The sequence below is a fragment of the Lagenorhynchus albirostris genome, chromosome 1 (assembly GCF_949774975.1).
Source record: "Lagenorhynchus albirostris chromosome 1, mLagAlb1.1, whole genome shotgun sequence".
Taxonomy (NCBI): Eukaryota; Metazoa; Chordata; class Mammalia; order Artiodactyla; family Delphinidae; genus Lagenorhynchus; species Lagenorhynchus albirostris.
In genome coordinates this window covers 119,042,718-119,065,026 of record NC_083095.1, presented here as the reverse complement: position 1 = coordinate 119,065,026, position 22,309 = coordinate 119,042,718, and the positions used below count along the sequence as shown (strand labels likewise).

Sequence of the window (22,309 nt, the reverse complement as noted above, 5' to 3'; positions counted from 1 at the left end):
AAACTGAAAATGGAAGAGCAAGGACAGGGTTGTGAACCTTATTTTGCTATCTTTCCATGGCTGTGGCGTTCTTACCCCACCCCTAGTGCATGACTTACATAAAGATAGATAGTTTCAAGGTAAACCCCAAGATATACATTTTCTGTTGTAGGGAAGAATGACATTCATTAGGTGTTACCGTCTGGGAATTGATGCTTAGATGTCAGACCTTCTTAAAATAAATCTGACAATCTCGAAGCTTGGTCCAGAGCATCCCCTCTCCTCCTGTCTCACAACTACTTAATATCCTCAAGGCTCTGCTGCCTTTTTCTGTATTTGCCTTTCCAGTGAAGAAATAGCTAGAAGCTCCTGCTTTCCCCCCTTGGGAATAGACATAGAAAACAACTCTACTTCAGCTATCAGCCCATATTGTTATCCATTGTCTAGTTGATGTTATATATTATAACTAAATATGGAAACATTTCTTTAATAAGCAAGTTTAAAGAACACGTGTTTAGATAGTCAGAAAAAACTCCTTCGGGCACTTGTCTGGTCATTCCTGTGTCCAGCTGAACTGGTTGTCTTAGAAAAGCATTATAAAAGAGATTTTTAATTACCATTGACCTGCAGTCCAGAAATACATGACTGATGTTTTCGAAGGCTGAGAACTTGCCATATCTGTTGTTCAGATATCATTGGCTATGTCCTGGAAATTGGAGGTGGAGAACCTAGTAGAATTTGTCTTCTAGGAATTGGTCACTCATCCTTCAAGATCTTAGAATCTTAAAACAATTAGTGTGACAACGTGTACACTTCTGCTTCTGGCAAGTCTAAATAATTTGCTTGTGATTTTTAATAAAAAACAGACCTTTCCCTGGTCTCTTGCCCAGAGTTCCATTCTCCCTATTAATTCTAGGGAGACTTTGTGAAGTGGGAAACAGCACAAAGGTAGAATGGGGATCTGGGCTGTGAGATAATCCTCACCCACTAAAATGATCTGTGGACCAGGAAATTTTTGGTATCACCAGTCTGTGTTCCTGTGGCTATGGATGTGTTGTCATCTTAGTTCTCAATGGCTTAACATAGAGGAAAGCAAATGTATTTTCAAGGTTTAAAGTTACAAGTTATTTCCAGTTTTTTTTTGCCATGAATCCAAACAGTTTGGTTAGGGAATATTTCTTAAATGACATGGTCTAATATTCAATGAACAGTAATTGATCTTCACAAAAACTACCTAAGCTAATGGAAAGAAACAATAGGTTCCTTTGCCTGGTGAGCTATGATGACTTAACCTGGATTCTTGTTATTTTGACCCACTTCTGCACATCTTCAGCAGGTGATGGCACCGTTAAGGAGTCTAGAAATTGTGCAGTTAGAATTAGCAATCAGTAGCTGACTTTTTAGGCAGGAGACTTTGGCCCTTTAAAGAGAATTCTGAGACAAACAGAGTATTTGGATTGATTTATTCAGTGAAGTATGATGCTATGTGCTAAGCATACAATGGACCAGACTCATAGGAAGCCATAGAACAAATAGATTTAAACAGATATCCTACTTGTTTTAAGACCCATTTCTGTGTCAATGGATTTTTCTGTCTTTGGACTTTGTAATTGAATCACCAGGTTTGTTTCTTTTTGTAACATTCTGTGTATCTATTGAAAAAATACAATCTTGTAAATTGAAGTACCAAGATCATACAATACCTATAAGTTGAGGTGTGCATAGGCAGGTGCAAAGTTAAGAGGGCTGTAAAATGGAGTGCTTATCTCTTGGGCTTAGGTGTGAGAATTTGGGGGTAATGGTGTAAAGTAAGGTTATTTCATAAAACGCAGTAAGAGTAATTTTGATGTTTTTGGTAAAGCAGAAACTAGATAAGATCTCCAGATTTGGTTTGGTTTTAAAGATGTTCTTTTCTGTTGTTGTGAAAAACAGACTTTGAATGATGAAAGCAAAGAGCTGACCCCATTGCTCTCAACTGTGAGCAAAGGAAGACGTAACCTAAATGTGGCACAATTGCTCTTGTTAAGGGAAAAAAAGGAATTGGTATCTAGAGTGAGGTTGATCGCTAGAAAAGATTAGCTGCAGTTCTGTGAGTCAGATGACATTTTTTTGGGTCTAGTATTATCCAGAATTATATAAGGGACACATACCTATTGTTGGAAAAGAAGTTTTTAAGAAACTCTCTTGATCATAATCTAACAACTTAGTAAGATAAGATGGATTCTTTTTCCTGCTGATATGAAATGGCTTAACCCACCCTGAGAGATTCAAGAGAAGGATTTTGATTAGACATTTCTGATTTCAAGGTCCAAGAAAATCTGCAAGAACTTCATATTGAAAAAATGTAGTTAATTCTAGAATCTTAGAAGGACCTTGAGAATAATTGAGAATAATTGGTTGAATGGCCAGTTACCTTTGTCTTAGTCCCTGATTTCACATAACCCCAGAAATCCTCAACAACAAGGATGCTCCGTTGTTCACAAAAGTGATAGAGATTAGATTAGGAAAGACCAAAAAAAAAAAAAAAAAGAAAAGTATTTGTATTGCTGATCTTAATGGCATCATCTTTTGTTGGGTGAGAATTTCTTCAGTGTTTGACCTACTGGATAAGTAAAGTGGAGTATGAGGAAGCAGCTTCTCTTGCTGTTCAATTATTTTATTCAAGGTCTAATTGGTCACCAGGTAATTATCAAAAGAGATAGAGTATGTTGCCTTAAATTGAGGTCTTCTGTGCATGACTGTGTCGTAGGAGAATTCTAGAGAGAACTGGATCTAAAAATCAAAGCCATCCACTGTTCCTCTATATGAAAAATCTGTTTCTTCTCTGATTTGACAGAATTTCCCCATCTAGGGACAAAAGTACTCATTTGGATTTGGCTTTTAGCAGAGATACATGTGCATCAGGGAGTGCGAGTCAGTTTCTCTGGAAAGCTTAATCCAGTAGAGATTGAAACATATTACAAAGGATTAATATTCAGTTCCCATTGTCAGAACTACCTGCATATTCACAGAAAGCCACATGACAGCACATACTTGTCTTCCTCATTCTTCAGATATTTCCTGCGTACACAGCTCAGCTTTCTCTGAATTCATATGGGCTTTAACTCCTAGGCTCCTAAGTCTTACATGTGTAAAGCCTGAAGGAAATAAAGTTTCAAAAATCTAGTTTTGTCATATTTTAGCTTTAGTGTGCAAATGCTTGATCTCTTGAAGAGTTTGAGATGTGTTTATGTGTATGTATTCGGCAAGTATATGTAACACTTTTTATTTTAAAAAATGATTTTAAAAAGCTGTTACATTTTCAGCAGAAGCCACAATCCAGTTAAAGCTTTTAAGAAGTGGCTTTAAACAGTATGTAAGGTGTAGGACTTTGGTCGGGGGGAGGCAGAGTAAGGTACAGGACCTGTTTTCGGATGGCTATAATTTGACAGGGTCCTTTGAGTCAGACATGAACTTAATACCAAGGGTCAGAATGTCGGAGGGCAACCTGTGTGTTTATTGTGTATAACAAGTGGGAATCATACCATTTCCAGGATACCTCTGCAAGACAACTGAAGCCCTGGTGAAGGGCTTAAGTTCAGTGACTTTGCTTGTGACGGCTGTTACAGAGAGGTGACTTCTCCATCTATGTGCTTTTTCTCTGAAGCTGAGACAAAGATAGTAACCTCTGGACCCATGAGTCCCTCAGGAAGGCATTTTGGAAACCAACAATTGAAAAAAAAGTTGAGTCTAGTTAGCAGATGAAGATTACAGTTCTGTGGATTTTTCTTTATTCTCTTGGTGGCAGAGCCTGTAGTGGGTGGTGAGGGCACAGCGTCCTGGTCCTTGCCAAGAATGATATGCCAAGCTTCCTAAAGCTTCCCATCTATATAGGTCTTTTCGTCTTCAAAGAGCTTTCTGAGCATTCGTTTACCACCACCTGCCTGGGAGATAGGAGTTATTCCCATTTTATAGGTGGAGGGAGTGGAGGTGTAAGTGACTTGCTTGAGGCCACTCAAGGAGTTGAGGGTCAGAGGGAAACGCAGGAGTGCCAACTCCACTTTTTAGCTGGATCAACCTCCAGCTCTTTCTCTCTCATGGCATTTCCCCTTAAGAGCCCCAGATTGATGATAACATAAATCTAAAGTCATCAAATAATCCTGAGCAAAAAGAGACACCAAGTCTGTCTTTTTTTTTTCTTTGGTGGCTGCCTCTACAGTTAAACCCTGGGAAACCTAGACCTAGAGAAGAAGCCATTTAACCCTCCTGAGGTTCACTTTCCACATCAATAGAATGGGGCTAATAAGACCCACCTGCCTACTTCAGAGTTGTTGTGAACACCAAAATCAAAACAAGCTAATGAGGACAAAAACTTGGAAAACCGTTACAGAGCTCTGTAAATATCAAGCATTACTGTTGTTGCCAGAAATGACCACAAGACTGCTCTACCAAAGGGGTAGGACTTTTCTAATTAGGGGGCTAACTGCTTTGGTGATGTTCCACTAGGATCAAGTACTATCATGAAAAAATTGCAAAATCAGTAGAAGAAAAGACTGTACCGGGGACACATACCAGTATTATATTTAGTATATATTTAGTAGAAAAAATGGCTGAACAAGTTGATTTTTAGTTTGCAGAGTGTGTAGCTGGAACTCAGCCCTCCCCACCCAGGATGCCTATTGAACATGCCTGCACTGTGAAACAAATCCATGTTATACTCCAGGCCTTAGGTCCAGGGACAGAGTGTGCCAAACTGTTTGAAGCCCACAGTCTGTTCTTCCACCATGAAGATGTATTGCAAGCTCTCTGCAAACCCTGATGGTGGCCTGGGGCCTCCAGCAGCAGCGCTGAGAGAGTAGAGAGAGAAAAAGGCTCCCTCCCTCCAAGCTGTTCCAGCCACTCTGCAGCAGGGCTCACAGGCAGGCGAATTTCAGCCCCTATTTTTGCCCCCTTGGCTGAGCCCCATGGGGCAGAGTCCTTGGAGACCCTGGAACTAGAGGTGGCCAGACCCAGAGGGGCTACAAAACTCTAGAAGTCAGGAGTTGCCGAAGTCCCTCCAGGAAACCAGGTGAAGACTCCCTACCCCCCCCCCCCCGCCCCCAGCTGGCCTTGACATACAGGCCAGACTGCCATCCAGGCAGCTGCAGAAGCCTTTAATACCCCAGCAGTTTTAAACAGGGGATAAAATAAAATGACTAATCCATAAAGGACTCAAGCCATTTTGCCGAAAATAAAATCAAATGCCTTAGGGTTTTTCTTTTTAATCTTTATTGGTTTTTCTGCTTACAAAAGTAATACATGCTGGTTGTAAAAAATTCAAACGTTAGAGAAATATGTAACATAGCAGGTGAAAAGTCCTCCATATTCTCAGCCTTCCAGGAAAAACACGGTCAGCAGATTGGTATAAAGATAGGGGTTTTTTTTGGTTTTTGTTTGTTTGTTTATAGCAGCAGTTCTTGACAGTTTTTGCAAGATACACAAAATTGCTTGGCATTCATATGTGTGACATAGTGTCATGGGTGTACCCAAAGTTTGGCCGTTTCCTGGCAAGCCAGCAGTAACCCCACCCTGTTCCGTCCAATTTGAGAAAGCATATGGTTGTGCAAGTGAGCTAGAGTGAAAGATCTTATGGGGATGATCTTAGGTCCATGTTAGTTTATTTTTTTATATGAACCAGTAAAAAACTTTATTTTTTTTTACTATTATTAGCAACAAATGCCTTGTGACACATCCCACACTGATTACAACATGCTGCTATGTTGTAGCAGTTAAGTGCCAACGTTGTAAAGGATCGCTGTGGTAGCTGGTATGAACTGCCTGTCATATTAGCTAGAGGCTAAGCCGCTTTTCTCTATCCCCGCTTTGGAAAGAGCTTAAAGTCTGCAGAAAAGAATTTCATTTCGCTATAAGGCAGGATTTCTTATCAACAATAACAATAATAATAACTGTGTTTTGAGTGCCAACTCTTTCTAAGGATTGTGTGTGATGTGCATATATATAGAATACATGTATAAAATAATCATATGTGCTGTGTCATTTATACATTATATCATTGAATCTTGAAATAGAAAACTGAGACTCAGAGAGGTAGGTGAAGTAATTTTCCCAGCCTTAAGAATCGTTAAACATTGGTATTGGTCAGCCTAAGGTCAAAAACTCGGAATTTTATAAAATTGAGAAGAATGGTCTTAGAAGGTTGATGATTATTTCCAGTTATGAACTAGTCAAGTAACTCCCAGAAAGACATCTTGACATCAGTTCTGAGTAGTATTAAGTTTAACCAGATTACTTGTGAGATGTCTTTTGATCCTTGGGTAATGGTTTCCTACCAAGAGCAGTATATTCCCGATGTTTGTATTGGAGTGATTTAGCTCGGCTGTTCAGTATGATGAGAAGGGGGGTAGGGTGGAGAGGGAATAAGCTTTTGAGTTAAGAGAAAAAAGACCAAAATGTGTCCAAATTCCAACCTTACTTCTTCCAAGCTCTCTGACTTTGGGCAAGTTATTTAGCCTTTCCGAGCTTCAGTTTTCTCATCTAAAACAAATGCAGATAATGATGATAATGATAATACCACCTACCTCATAGAGTTGTTGGAGCAGCAAATTAGATAATGCCTGAGACTTTATAAGCCCAAATACATGTTCAATAGTATTGATTATTATCAGTCTATTTAGATTATCATCGAGACATCACTCTTCACCCACAGAATGAAGTGATGGGTACAACTCTTGTGCAATTATATTTTTTAATACTTGGGCAGAATGGGCATTTTTCTCTGGACCACGATAAATCCAGAAATAGGTCCTGAGGAGCAAGTGAGGTGTTAAGAACGCCAGTGTCTTGTTACCTTTTATAATGAAAAGTAAAAAGCAAACTTTTTTACAGAGGTACAACGGTAAATGCCCACCCAGCCTAAGGACCACTTGGCTAATTAGCACACCTGCTTTCCAGGATTTCCTGCTGCCCCGCCGCCACTTGTTGTCAGCTCCTTGAAACTGCAGAAATTTGCCTGTGCAGGTGTGGAGAGCCTGCTTGAATTACTTAGGGTGCATGAAAGAGCAAATTATTTAGGCAATAGAGCTGAAAATGTAGGCAAATTAGAATTTTTCATAGCGAGATTGTTCATTGTTAAGCCAATTCGTGATTATATGTGTGCGTGCATCTTGCTTCAGATATTCCGCTACAGAATAAACCTCTTTGCTGCAATGAATATGGATGTGGACTAATTTAATCAATATACTTGTGACAGTTGTGGTGTCTGACAGATTTCATCCTTTGAAATACTGGCTGAGTCAATGTGTGCAGTATATATATGGGCCAAGACTCATAATTTTTGTTACAAGAAGATTATTTTGAAAAGACACAATACTGCCTGTCAGAAAATGGAAAAGCCTGAGGGATAGAAAGCAAAGGGCAAGGAGATTTTTGTCCTGTTCCCTCTTACTGGTCTGAAAACTCAAATTTGTGAAACTAAACTGCTTTCCTTTTGAAAAATTTGTAAGGCATTGACTATTTTTCTTCTCCTTGATACATTTGAATTCTGTAAATTAACTAAAAGGTGAAGGGAGGTGGATTTTGTGCATTGTTGGATGAAATGGAAGATTGAGTAAGTGCCCTGCTCCGATCAGCAAATGTTTACTTTCTGGAAAGATCAACACATGTGATAGATCACTTTCAGAGAATTTGCTTTTTAGAGCAAGTGGATTTTAGTCATTTCCTAAAGAGCACTTGCACCTGAAATTGTCTTCTGAGTTAAGAGAGCCACCCAAGGGGGTAGGCTAGTAGAATAGTTTAATCCAGCCAATCATAATATTGGAACCTGGCTTTGGAGAACCCTCCCATCACCTCACCATGAGATCCCTAGGGAAGCTTGTTCTAACTAATTTGGAATCTTTGACCAGCATTGCCCACTGGAGCCAAGCACAAATACAGTGCGGCAGGGGGCAAAGTTCTAGGCAAATGGCCCCTTGCTTGAAAATACAGGTCTACAGTGAGTCCATTCATACTAAGCATCTTGGCCTCCATGAAGTCTCGTAAAATATGCCTCAGCTTGAGTGCCCTGCAGATCTGAAAGACCCTGAGAGCTGAAGGAAGGCTGAATTGAAGACCAAGAGTTTAGGAGCCTGACTCAGGCCAGTGTTCCTATGCAGTAGTGGCACCAAACTCTGGATTTATACTACAGTGACTTTCCCAACCCTCACTCCCACCCTCTCCCCAACCAGCTGAGAGCCATTCCAAGGGTGGAAGTGCTGGGCCAGGATGTCAATCCCAGGGGCACCCCCATCATGATCAGACCCCTCCCTGCCAGACCTCCAGATCACTTGCAGTGTTACAGGAGCTTTTAGTAGGCATTTTGGTCACTGCCTTAAAGATCATGATGTCACTGCTCATGGGTCATCCACTAGGAGCCCAGGCAGAGTGAACAGCAATACACCATTTTCCATTTGATCCAGATACATACAGTTTTACTCAGTGTTCCCTGTCTGGCCTGCCCAGAGCTTTCCTATCTTATAAAGGACTAAACAGATTTGCTTAATCTCTCCATTACTAAGATGGAATGAAAATAACTCTTGAGAGGCCCGAGTTTAGTGTTACTTTTAGTTTTGATGCTGACTTAAACTATAGGGCCTAATGAGGTTTGTCTAATTTCTGTGACTACAACTTGAGGTGAGACATAAGCAGAAGCAGCTCAGTGTCTGTCTTCTTTATTTCTTGTATGAGTTTTATTTAATAGGTGGTCCAAGTACTTTGTGTTGTCTAATTCTTCTCTTCCTTAGGGGTTGGGGTTGGGGTTGGGGTTAGGGTTAGGGTTAGGGTTAGAGGTTTCAGCTGATACCACCTTTCAGAATTTCTTTACTACCACTTGGCTTTTATGAGTCTCTGAAAAATGTGGGGCACAACCATCTCTCTGGAGAGCTGCAGACAATCTGTGGCACAAAACTTTGCCTTAACTCTGTATTAAAAATATTGGAGGAGGGCTTCCCTGGTGGCACAGTGGTTGAGAGTCTGCCTGCGGATGCAGGAAACATGGGTTCGTGCCCTGGTTCGGGAAGATGCCACATGCCGCAGAGCGCCTGGGCCCGTGAGCCATGGCCGCTGAGCCTGCGCGTCCGGAGCCTGTGCTCCGCAATGGGAGAGGCCACAACAGTGAGAGGCCCGCGTACCGCAAAAAAAATATATATTGGAGGAGCCTAAGTGTGAAACATTATTAGAGTTTAGATTTCATAAAGAATTTTCCTTGAAGATATCAAGCTAGTCTCTAAGACGAGGAGGCCGACTTGAAGATGATGGTTTTTGTTAAGCGTGATCTTATTAAGTTGCATAACTCAGAATAGACATTTAGATAGTGTACAAAGATGCCACTATTGGGGTATTAGAAGGCTTGAGGATTATGGCACATTTATTGGAGGTGAGATTTTGAACAGTTTCTAACTCTGGATAGTGAAACTCAGGATGTCAACACTAAAAGTGACTGGTAGGCAAAGGACTCACTAAAGGCACTGCAGTACTTCTGGTCCCCTTGAAAGGATGTTAGCAGGGACACATGGTTTATAATGAGGTTAAGTCCAGTAATTTAATGTTTCCTCTTTTGAAGTATTGAATACAATATTGTATCAAATCCAGAGTAGGTGGCTGTGGAAATTACCCCAGGATATGAGATCACATTGGAAGAAAGGGTGGGCTCTGTGTATGTGTGTTACTTACATCGTGCGATACGTTCGTTAGACTAGTCATTGCTTTGTGTGAGGCATGGCACTAGGTAGGGGCTTTATGAAAATGAAATATACTTGGGCACTTGCAACTGCCTTTGTGTGTGTGACTTAGTAGGTAATCTGACATGATATCCAGTAGTGATAACCATGGAAAATAAATTTAGTGTAATGGAGCATGCCAGGTAAACGGGTGAAACTTGTCATCCTGTATATGCAGCTCAGTGTTGGTTCTTTATTTCACATATAAATTGTATTTAATAGGTGGTCCAAGTACTTTGTTTTGCCTAATTATTCTGTTCCTTAGGGGGTTTTTTAATCCTTAATTATACTCTTTCCAACTCTGCTCAAGATATAATGTGTTATCTTAGAAACGTGCTTTAACATATTTGAGAACTTCGATGTAATATGTATGAATTATTTGGTTATTCTTCCAGTATGAGGCAACTGTAAATAATCAGTTAGATAGAAACACACGCACACTATACCAGGAAATCAATTTCCAATGTAAAGAACTCTGAAGCTACATATTCTATTTGTCCGGATTCATCATTTTTAAATTCAAATAGGATATGAACTTTATGGTTGAAAGGTTTTGATTGTACACAAGTCGACTAATTTTTAACACATGGGAGGTACATTAATTAAAAAGAGGTGAGTAAGGAATTCTTCCCATCATATGTAACTTATTAATATTTAGAGTTGAATCATTTTCCTAAGTAGTTTTGGCTTTTTGGAGTCTGTTTTTCTCCACCAGCCGAGCTACAATGCTCAGCCCAGACAGGTTTATTACCTTTTAAAAATAATGATGGAAAATGAGATCGGAGGAAACATTTTAGTATCTGCTTTGCTCTGAGGCCTAAACTGTGAACTCTCCAGTTCTTGAAGGCTTTGAAATGCTGATTCCAGTCTTCTTGTGGGTTCTTAAACACCTCCTCAAATGACCCATTTTAATAACCCGAAAGCTATTATATAACGAGCAGCCATAATTTAGTCCAGGGCTCTAGGGGGACCCTCACAGTTCAACAATGAATAGTTAATGCAGTATAATGTTTAGCAGGTTATTAGTTTTCACTATACAAATGCTGATCAGGGAACGCTTTTATAAGGTGTTTAAAATAAAATGTAATTAACTGGTTGCGTGCTTCTGTTGCAGCTCAAATTGAAATTATTCCATGCAAGATCTGTGGAGACAAATCATCAGGAATCCATTATGGTGTCATTACATGTGAAGGCTGCAAGGTAAGCCTTTTTAATTGTTGTTGTTGTTTCTATTAATGTTAGGATGTATCTTTGTGACTTCTATTCTTTACTTCTCATATGCCTAAAAATTCAGCTCCTTGGCATTTTGAGTGACGAGAAACGACAGGACAGAATAAATATTTGGATGTTCATTACAATCAAGGAAGTTATATATATTTTTATGCCTCCCATCACAATAATGAGAGGCTGGAGAATAGTATTTGAGCATGGCTTGTTTGTCACTTCCAATCCCAGAATTGATTGAACTGATGAAAAAATCTCTTGGGTTATCTTTTTTCAAAAAAGAGATGACTCTAGACTTCTATAAGGTCCCTGTTATAAGCTTTATAAGAAGGCGTTTCCAAGAAGTTTAATGGGAATGTGATTGAAAGTCTTATTGCTGGCTCACAGATGTTGACACGTCTGGCCAAATCATGGCAAGGTTTTTAGAAAGCACTGAGTTCTGGTCCTGGGGCCGCCCTTTGTCCCTATTGTTTTGGGCATGTCTTCATCTTTTACTGACTCTGTTTCTTCATCTGTAAAGTGGCATTCTTCCTACCTTTTAGAACTATTCCAAGAATAGAAATAATAACTGTGAATAAAAGTCCTTATAAACTGAAAAGTGCTATTTAAATCTAATAGTCTTATTGCTGTTGTTACTATTTTAATTATTGCTGATGCTGATCTCAGGGCAACATGGACAGCACATGCATAATGTGGGAGTGGAAAATAGAGATGTTTATCCTAATCATTCAAGACCCCCGAACCTAGATTGCCTCCGTTATTCAAATTTCAATTTATTGAGATTTAAATCCTCCTGCTTATCTTGGAAGGGCCTTGAGACAGCTTATAGGATAAAACAGTGCAAAATAAACAGGAGAGAAGCTATTTAGACATGCATGAGGCCTCTGAGACAGTTGTTTGCCACTGAACCAGGCCTGAATTAGCCCTAAAGCATTTGAAGGCTAAAGCAAAAAGTAAAATCCACAAATTTGGTTAGCTTTCCTTTAGTGAAATTAGAAAAATACAATGTCAGAAAATACAAAACCACCTTCAGACACAAATAACTCCTGGGAGACTTAAGGGAAATTTGCCTTGTAGTTTCCTTATGTCTTTGTTTTACTGTTAATCATCATAGCACTTGCCACTTTGTACATATACAAATGCTTCATATTGATCCTATCTCGGGGAAGCTTGAGATTTTTGCACACCACCTACCATACTCCATTATTCAGAAATCCATCTCGGAACAGAAAAAGGACATTATCAGAAAAGCTGATGAAATCCAAATAAAGTCGGTGGTTTAGTTAGTAGCACTGCACCGATGTTAATTTCTTAGTTTTAATAAATATAGCATAATTACATAAGGTGTTAACATCAAGGGATGCTGGATGAAGGGTATAATGGAAATGTCTGTGCAATCTTTGCAACTTATTACTAAATTTAAAATTATTTCAAATTAAACAGTTTAACAAAATTAAAAAAAAAAAATTCACCCACCTTTAGGAATAGAGAGCTTTCTACTCAAAGGGGATTTTGAATTATTCATCTCTATGGTACCCTCAAGACCTCAAGGTTCTGTATTACCAAGGGAAAAAATTATTTCCTCAATTCGTCCTCCCTCCAAATTAATTAATGAATTAAAATTAAACAAAATCAAATCAACGGCCTGGCCTATGTTATCCCAAGATGTAAGCAAGAGAGGTACCTGCCTGTGACAACTGTCCCTCCATTGATTTGGGGGGGTTAATTCGGCTGATGTGGCTGGGCCCGTCACACTTCACCCTCACCCACTCTGTGTACGCACCTTCTTATCACTGGTAGAGGATGGCATGGTCCTTCTTGCTGAAGGGTGTATAGACAGCAGTGCTCCCCTACCAGGAGTTCCAAGCAGACTTGATTTTTGTGCATTGCCTATCACCTAGGTATTTTCTTAAGTGGTCTGGGTCCCAGGAATTAACCACGTGTGTACCATCATGCTGTTCACGAAACTGATCGCTCTCTCTGTGTCTCTCAGTAATGCCACATGTAGTATTATGTGGCAAATTGAATACGATGCCTAGGAATGGTGCGCAGGGCAGGACCAGGGAGAAGATGGGGGCTACTTCATAGGAAGCGCCTCAACAATTCAGAAGATTAATTAACAACACGCTATTCAATAAAATCTGAATTCTCTGAGTACCACTGTGTTTACTGAGGCATAAACAATGTGTGTTTTCTTTTTAACACAATGTTTATTTATGACAGAAATAAAAGCAATAAGAAAACAAAGGGCAGCTATTATTTCACTGTTGTCAGTTTTCTAGATTCCCTTCCAGATCTTGTACAGCCTCGGTGCCAGTGTGTTTTTCGGTCATCTGCAGTTCTGCTTCTCTTTCCTATTGACTTTATACAATGGAAATCACAAAAACAATCAATTAAAACTTCATTTTATTAACAGATTGGGCCTGTACCCAGCCTTGGACCTGTACGGTAGCATGTGTTTATATTCGATGCATACAGTATTTGCCCTGCGTCATAGTTTCTGCTACAACTAACATTTTTTTTTTTATTGAAGTATAGTTGATTTACAACGTCATGGTAGTTTCAGGTGTACAGCACAGTGATTCAGAATCTTTTTCAGATTCTTTTCCCTTACAGGTTATTACAAAATAATGGGTAGAGTTCCCTGTGCTATACAGTAGGTCCTTGTTGCTTATCTATTTTATATATAGTAGTGTGTACATTACAACTAACGTTTTTATCTCTAGGTGCAGTGAAGTCAAGAGACTTCTTTTGCCACTGATGTTAATGATTTATCATGTTCTAACCAGGTGAAGGTGATTGTATCATGACAAATTATAAATAATTTGTCTCTGTAATAGTATCATTAGACTTAAGGAAAATTTCTGATTAGATATATAAATAGAAATCTAATGAGAGAGAAAAAGTGACTCGGTCATTTTCTGAGCTAATCGCTTTGTGAATCTATTTTAAATTGCATTTTAAAATCAACAACCTGAAACCACAAGAAACCGGAGAACCTATTTAATTGCTGAAATGCTTCTCTTTCACCACATACTTGCTCAAATAAGCATTGCACATGAACAGCAAAAGTGGTGGACGTTTTGGTAGCTCTTTTTCTGGCTCCTGAGTATTCCCAGCTCACCCCCTCCAAGTCCCTTTGGCCACGTGTAGAGAGACGGTATAGTGTCAGGCTTATGCCCTGACTCTGGAGCCAGACTGCCTGGGTTCAAACTCCAGTTCTGCTATTTACCAATTTGAGCAAATACCCAGCCTCTCTGTGCCTCTGTTTCCTCATCTGTAAAATGAGGATAGTAATTGTAGTTACTTCATATGGTTATCACGTGCATATAGGTAAAGCACTTACACGAGTGCCAGGCATGTAACAAGCACACATTGAGTGTTGGCTCTTGTTATTATCATTCCTGGGCAAACTCCTCATGTCTGAGTGATGTGCTGTGTAGAGTCAGACACTATTTCCAGGATATCTGTGGGTCCAGTCTTGATTTTGTGACCGTTTGTGATCTGTAATGTAGACTCTGCCACTAAAAACAACGAAAATGTGAGCACCCCCTTGGGTGTTCTCTAAGCACTATTAGGAGTCCAAAGACATAGAAGACCGAATCCTTCCCTCGAGCAGCTTACAGTGTAGTTGTAGAGATGAGGCCTTCATAGCAAATAAAGAACTGAATACTAGAGTAAGGCCGCGGTCCATGATGTGACCCAAGAAGCACACATCCACTAGGCAGCCAGAGCCTAAAAATGGGGAAGTCTTGGTTGTATAACCCGGTCTGACTGGAGCAGAGAGTCACTTTCTGCAGATAGTGGAAGATAAGGATAGACAGGTGTGCCACTCCCAAATTTTTAAGAGCTCTGTTATGCCAAGGTTTTCATTGTAAAATTATTTTCCTTGTTCTTTGGAGATCATGAAGGAACAGTGTACGAGCACTGGGCCAGCCCTGAATATTGCATTTCAGAAGACCGTTGAATCCAGGCCTGCAAGGGCTTAGTGCTGCCAGTAAAGACGTTCCTGAGCCCTTGGAACAGAATTTAGTCCCAGCCCTGGGTGAGCATTAGCAGGGGGTGTAAGGTAAGCTGGGTAGGCCTGCCAGGGAGGAGGGGCCCGGTCATGGAGCACGGAGACAGCAGAAAAGGCCAGAAATAAAATGAAAGGCGGCAGATGTTAGGGTTAAGGTTCGATCTTCAAAGTGAATACAAATGCTGAAGTGCTTATAGGAAAACGACGACTGGTGGAGGCTTTCGTTCGAGAAATGGTTCTGTTTATCATTCAACTTCATTTCCTAGCTTCAGTATTAGATACAGTGGCTGCTTAGAGGAGGAGGATGAAAAATTTATCTCAAGATTAAAAAAAAAACACACACAGAATTTTTAATCCATATCTATTTAGACTTTGGGCCTCTACCATAACTTTTTTTCTCAGTTTTGTTGAGAAATAATTGACATACGTTACTGTATATGTTGAAGGCATTCAGCATGATGGTTTGATTTACATATCTTGTGAAATGATTACCACAATAGTTTCAGCTGGCATCCATCTTCTCATGCACAGTTGACCCTTGAACAACATGGGTTTGAACTGCATAGGTCCACTTACTTATACTCACATGGATTTTTTATTGGAAAAAAATCATAAATAAATATGAATTTCTTTTTAACATTATCTTTTCATTTTTGATGTCTAATGTTGGTAATACATATAACATCTCCTTTATCGTATATGACAATATGGATGTAGACACTGACAGACAATTCACCTTGAAAACAAAGGACATAAACTTATGGTATTGATAAATACACTACAGTACTGTCAGTGTATTTTCTCTTCCTTATGATTTTTTTAATAACATTTTCTTTTCTCTAGCTTACTTTATTGTAGTATTTTGGTATATAGCACATACAACATACAAAATTTTTGTTAATCAACTGTTTATGTTACCAGTAAGATTTCCGGTCAACTGTAGACTATTAGTAGTTAAGTTTGGCGGGAGTCAAATTAGGATCTACTCTTGTAGTAGCTTTCCTTTATATCATAAAGCAGTGTTAGCTATGATTATCATTCAACTATAGCTTCTTAAATAATAATGTACAGTTGAGTATTGAAGTTACTGAATCGATTTCTGATTACATCTAAGACCCTTTGCCTCGTGATAAGTCTTAGAGTCCATTCATGTGTCAAATATTTATTCATCAATTAATACACTTAAGATGTTGTCTTATGCAAAGCTTCCTCTTCCACCCAGGAAAGGGAGAACTTGGAATAGTTTCGTCACATTAACAAATATGCTCTCTGAAATTAACAATAAAAAGTCTTTTCAAAGATATCCAGAATGTATAATTGGTACTTTTTTTTTCCTGAAAGAGTTAAAGCATTTTCTGGAGCTTTTTATGTATTAGGTTAAAAACCATATCCATAAATGTTCCTTTTAGGCCCAAATGGTTTTTTAAAGGATTCTAATATTTTTATTTCAGTTGTAAAATATCACTAGCCCTGGATCAACTTGTCCACTTTTCAGCATCGGTACATTCATGCTCCACATTTTTACTTTAATATTTTATAACACTTGGCCCCAGTATTAGAGCTAGCCACTTAAAATGAAAATTAGACTTGGCTTTTATTACATCCTGTGACATCAGAGTTTCACTTCTGTTATATACAGGTGATAAGAACAAATTTTTTATTTAGCAAAATCTTCCAGGCCTGTGATGAAATAAACACACAAGTGGTAGGATGTGTTAAACCCCAGTTTGCATCAAGATGATTTGAGGGTTGTTTTTTTTTTTTTTTTTTTGTATTTTCCTGGTTTCTTTGGTTTGGTCTTAATTGTGCCTCAGCTCACAGAAGATGCTGGGCTTCTGGCCTTGTCATAGATAGGGTCTAACATGGTGTCTGGCTCAGAGTAGGGCCTCATGCTTGCCTGGGAATCGCTGTTGCTGAATGTGCCCACTGGATTGGATCTGAGGGTGGCACATCACCGTATGGCAAAGCAGACATCTCCACTTACCAGACAGAACACACGAGGTCAGCTTTAATCAGAGATCATTTGCATATACAGTTCTACGGGGAGGCCAGTCACTACTGAACAGGAAAGTAGTTGAGGAGATCCACACTTCCATGACTTATTGCTGCCCGATGCCTGAGTGTGGGACCATACCAGCTCACTTTGGAGAATGAGGTTTCCTGTTTGTTTGTTTTTTTTCTAAAGAACAAATGTCCTTCTTATTTGCTTCCTTGGGGACTGTTATTCCTGTCTCCTCCCCCCATTTTAATTTTATCATTTCTTCTGCCTCTTCCTCTCTCTGATTTTAATCCGTGCATGCCCTCTCTTTCCCCCTCAATAAAATTAAGTTGCCAGTTATCTTCTCTCTTAACTTTAAATCCTTAACTTTCTGCCCACATTTATCCAAAGATATTTCTTGTTCCTCACCCCCATACTTCCGAACATTCCAACAGAAACTTCCCAAAATAAAAAAAATTGAAACAGAGTTCATGCCTCTCCAACTAGGATTCTCAGCTCATCTCAGCCACAGAAATGGAATGAGAGGGATTCCCACGTCCATAGTCCCCCAAATACCAACATTTCCGTTGGATTGGAAAATACAATAATCCGCTCAGGCATATGAGCATTCACCATAAATCATAGAGTTATGAATAAATCTTGGTTGTCAAAAGCAAATGTGTAGCCGTTCCAACGCGTCTGCCATTAGAATTCAGCAAGGCAGCTGTCAGCTGTTTTCTTGTAATTAAACAGCCAATGAGCAGCTAATTAAGACATATGTGTATACAGAAGTGGAAGTGGGTATGTTAATGAACTGTAGGAATCAATTCATTAAGTGAAAATTGTCAAAAGACCAAACATCAGATCAGCATTTCAGCCTGTGCCTCACTGGGAAGGAGCCCTGAGCCGGAGGGGAGCCCCTCAGAGCTACACCCCATTCCACCCCAGCACCTTTCCAGCCACACCCACAGGTCTCTGTGCAGCCAACGCCCTCTTGGGGGCAAAACGGTTAATAACCCCAATAGGGAATACCATGTCTGTTTCAAAGCTTTTTATCAAGGAGACCTAGCAAAGGAGAGTGTTTTCCTACTTGTGTAAGCCTGGTATTCGATACCCTATAAAATGCCATCTCCCTCACCTTGTGTTTGAACCATTACATGGAACTTTGTACAGCTGAAAAGTGGGGCATTTTTACTTGTCTGTTTTGTTGTTTATCTGTTTCTGTTTGGTCTGCCCCACATGTTTGTCTGGATGACTTTTGGATAGTGTATTAAGAAGTCTCTGGCCTTTGGGTTAAGATGCACCCAGGGTTCAGGGATTCAAATCCTGGCTCCTCTCCTTACCTGCTGTGTGACTTTGGATACATGGTTTAACCTCTCTGAAGTGTCGTTTTCTTATCTGTAAACAGATATAAAAACTTTGCAATGTTGTTGTTTGCAACTTTGCAATGTTGTTGTGAACTGCAAATAAATCGTGTTTGCGAAGTGTCCTCCACGGTGCCTGGTATAGAATAGGAGCTAAGCATGTGATTGTCACCACTGTTTTTATCACTGGCATCATTTTTCCTCTGGTCATTCATTTCACAAGTGTTTGTTGACTGCTCCAAGTACTAAGTTAGCTACTGGAAACAAAGAAACAAAGCTGTCAGTGAGGGAGACAAATTAGTAATACAGCAAGTTAAGGGCTATGAGGGGGATAGCTGCAGGGCTCTAGGGGTGTACATGGGAGGGACCCCTCAACCAGCCTTGGGAAGGGCAAGGTCAGAGAAAGTGAATACTCAAGAGAAGAGAACTTCCAGGATGGTTGCGGGGCCGGGGTGGGGGTGTGTGTGGAATCCTTTGAGGAACTGTGGACACAGTGGTTTAGGCTTGGCCAGAGTGTGACTTCGAGAAGAGGAGAGAGCTGCCTGGACAGGTGGTCATAGCCAGGTCATCAGTGAGGAGCCATTGAGGGCTCGTAAGCAGGGAAGGGACTTGATCAGGGTTCTGTTTTTAGAAACAGAACATCTTCGGTGATTGTGTGAGGATGGATTGGAGGGAGGGAGGATGGAAGCAGGGAGCAGTGGGGAGGCTGTGTAATAATAACCCATTCAGGAGATGGTAGATGTGGGAACCTGAGAAAATTGCAGTAAAGATGGAGAAAGGTAGATGGATTGGGGAAACATGAAGGTGACCAGAAACAGCCTAACTTAGTGAGTGCATGGATGTGGGTGGCGAGGAGGCCGGGTAGCCCACCTTTGTGCCTTGAGTATCTGGGTGATGGTGGTGCCCTTGACTGAACAAGAAAACACTGGAGGAGAAGAGGCTGGGAAAATGGTCAGTGGGTCGGGAAATGTTCTGTTCAGAATGAAGATCAAGCCATTCAGTATGTATTGAATGGGTAAACAACAAGGTCTTACTGTATAGCACAGAGAAAAACTCTACAGTATTCTATGATGAACCATAATGGAAAAGAATATTTAAAAAGAAGGCATATATATATATATATTATATATATATATATATAATATATATAGCTGAATCACTTTGCTGTACAGCAGAAATTAACACAACATTGTAAATCAACTCTACTTCAATTAAAAAGAATAATAAAGCCATTCAGCTGAAGTTTCTGGAGAGTGTGTGTGTATGTGTGTGTTGGTGATGGGGGTGACAAGGCTATAGAAGGCCAGACCACAACTTTGGGTTTGTGCCTGTCCAGAATACAGGGGAGCCACTCAGACAGCCTGGTGAGAAGCGAGGGGTCCAGCAAGGACTGGGCTCAGTCCAGTCACGTGCTGGTCAGTTTTTAGCAGCCAACAGTGTCTATATGTATGTCCATAACTTTAGTGTATATGTCACTGATGTAATTTCATACATTTTATAAATAGTAAAATCGACAATATTATAAACAGAGAATATAGTATATAGTGTGTGTGTGTGTGTATATATATATATATATATATACACACTATATAGTATATATATAGACGGCCAATTCTCACGGAATGTGCACATTGATTTTTGCTGAACTCTTGCATCCATACCTGTGGTTGCAGCTGACGAAAGACTGTAGCAGCAACGTGATTTTTCGTTTACATTAATGAATAAGAGGAAAGTGAAACAAGGAAAAACATGTTTTGGAACTTCACTCATTCGTCAGTGATGACTTGAACAACTTCTTTGCGGAATCAGATAATGGTTTTTAAAAACTGGAAGAATATTTCTTTACATTCTTTCTTGTGCTCTTCACAATGTGATGGCTACAGACATGACATATTTTTAAATTGAACCCACATCATTATCATTTTCTTCATCACTTTTTAAAAATTTTTATTGAATTATAGTTGATTTACAATGTTGTGTTAGTTTCAGGTGTACAACAAAGTGATTCAGTTATATATACATGTACATATATCTATTCTTTTTCAGATTATTTTCTCATATAGGTTATTACAGTGTATCGAGTAGAGTTCCCTGTGCTATACAGTAGGTCATTGTTGGTTATCTATTTTTATATAGTAGTGTGTATATGTGAATCCCAAACTCCTAATTTATCTTCATCACTTTTTAAATCTAGACGGTAAGCAGAGCCATAAATCAAGCCCTGATCCACAGCACTTGTCAATTTCTGTGGCGTGAATACTCTCAGCACCTGGTCAATTTCAAACCTCCCCACATGACATCTCACTGCAAGCAGGATAAGGAAAAGGCGCACAGTAGCACACCGTTATACAGTGAGCTACCATTCAGATATAATTGATGTAAATAACCTCAAAAACAGGGACAGTAGCAAAATAGTAATAAAATAATAAGTTAGCGTTTAATAATGGTGATGTTTAACAGTTGGTTCACGAAATTCCTGAAATGTTAACATTCAGCTCTTGCAACCTGGTATCAGCCTTCTCCCACACCCATGGCCTCAGTCCCTGTCCTGGGGAGCTCCAATCTAGTGGAATCGATGAAAAATTTCATAGCATACGTCCAAATTGTTTTTTTTTTTTTTTAATTAGGAAATAAAATTTTCCAGGGCTTCCCTGGTGGCACAGTGGTTAAGGAATCCGCCTGCCAATGCAGGGGACTCGGGTTCGAGCCCTGGTCCGGGAAGATCCCACATGCTGCAGAGCAACTAAGCCTGTGCACCACAACTACTGAGCCTGCACTCTAAAGCCCGCAAGCCACAACTACTGAAGCCTGCGTGCCACAACTACCGAAGCCTGCGCGCCTAGAGCCTATGCTCTGCAACAGGAGAAGCCACCGCAATGAGAAGCCCGCGCACCACAAGGAAGAGTAGCCCCCACTCGCTGCGACTAGAGAAAGCCCACGCGCAGCAGCAAAGACCCAATGCAGCCAGAAATAAATAAATAAATTTATTTATTTATTTAAAAAAAATTTTTTTTCCAGAGAATAGAGGCAGAAATCAGAAATAAAACTCAAGGAAAGGCACTTTGAAAGACTTGGTGAAATAAGGGGAGATAAACTTGAGAGTTCTCTTTGAGGCAGCAGGAATGGGGGCAGAAGGCTGACGTGTGAGGAAATCAAGACTGTGTGACATCGGTTTTGTTAGCCTAGCACTGCAGGAGAGATGCTTACGTGGGAGGACACTGCACTTAAAATTAGGGCACTGGAGTTTGAGTCCCAGCACTAACACGTAGCCATGGGAGAGTCTTGGACAAGTCACTTACCATTCTGAGCTTCATTTTTGTTATCTGCAAAATCAGAAAAATAGACCTTAACAAGGGAAGGCAGCAGAGTCTTCGGAAAGCTTTGTTAAAATGTTTGCCATACAAAATGACATTTCTTCTTTTTTGACCTATAAAAATGGTGCTTTCACATTGTTCAAACTAGTTTGTATGCCTGCGACTATACTCCCAAAGGTTGTAGTTCAATAGATCTCATGTGTATTTTATAAAAGCTCCATGGGTGATTCTCATACCCCGTCAGTTTGAGAACTACTGAATCTGATAATCTCTCTACTTCATTTCATCTCTAAAGGCCTGTTTGTATTATTCTAATGTATTGCAACAACTGCATGTGAGTATGCTGCCACTAGGTGGTGGTAGTGTGCCGCAGTCACACCAAGTACTGTATCTTACCCTGCAATTCATCATGGTGGCCCTCTCTGCTCAAGCCCACCATGTTTATAATGGCACATCTCCATGTATCTTGACATCCATAAAAAGTGAACTTTTAAGAAAGCCAAAGAAGTCATTCATTAGCTCAGCTTTTAGAAATAAAACTCCAAAATTGTGTACTTAATATCTTTCCCAGCTGACTCACAGCTTCAGCACTTTCTTCTTTATGTATACCTCCTCAGTTCCACCCCAAAACTCCAAGTGCTGCCTTGTGCTGTCACTGCTCTCTGTGTGGCCTCAAGCTTCCCACCCCTAGAACTGGTGTC

The 22,309-nt window shown here is 39.9% G+C and overlaps 1 protein-coding gene across 2 annotated transcripts in view; it reads left to right on the top strand.

Annotated features, from left to right (window-relative positions):
* The window catches only part of RORA (RAR related orphan receptor A), a 94,219-nt gene that overhangs the window by 47,481 nt on the left and 24,429 nt on the right, over nt 1-22,309 (top strand). For both annotated transcript variants that reach the window (XM_060151168.1, XM_060151166.1), the window contains exon 2: nt 10,825-10,910. In XM_060151168.1, the coding sequence (XP_060007151.1) occupies nt 10,825-10,910 (86 nt within the window). The remainder of the gene's footprint in view (nt 1-10,824; nt 10,911-22,309) is intronic.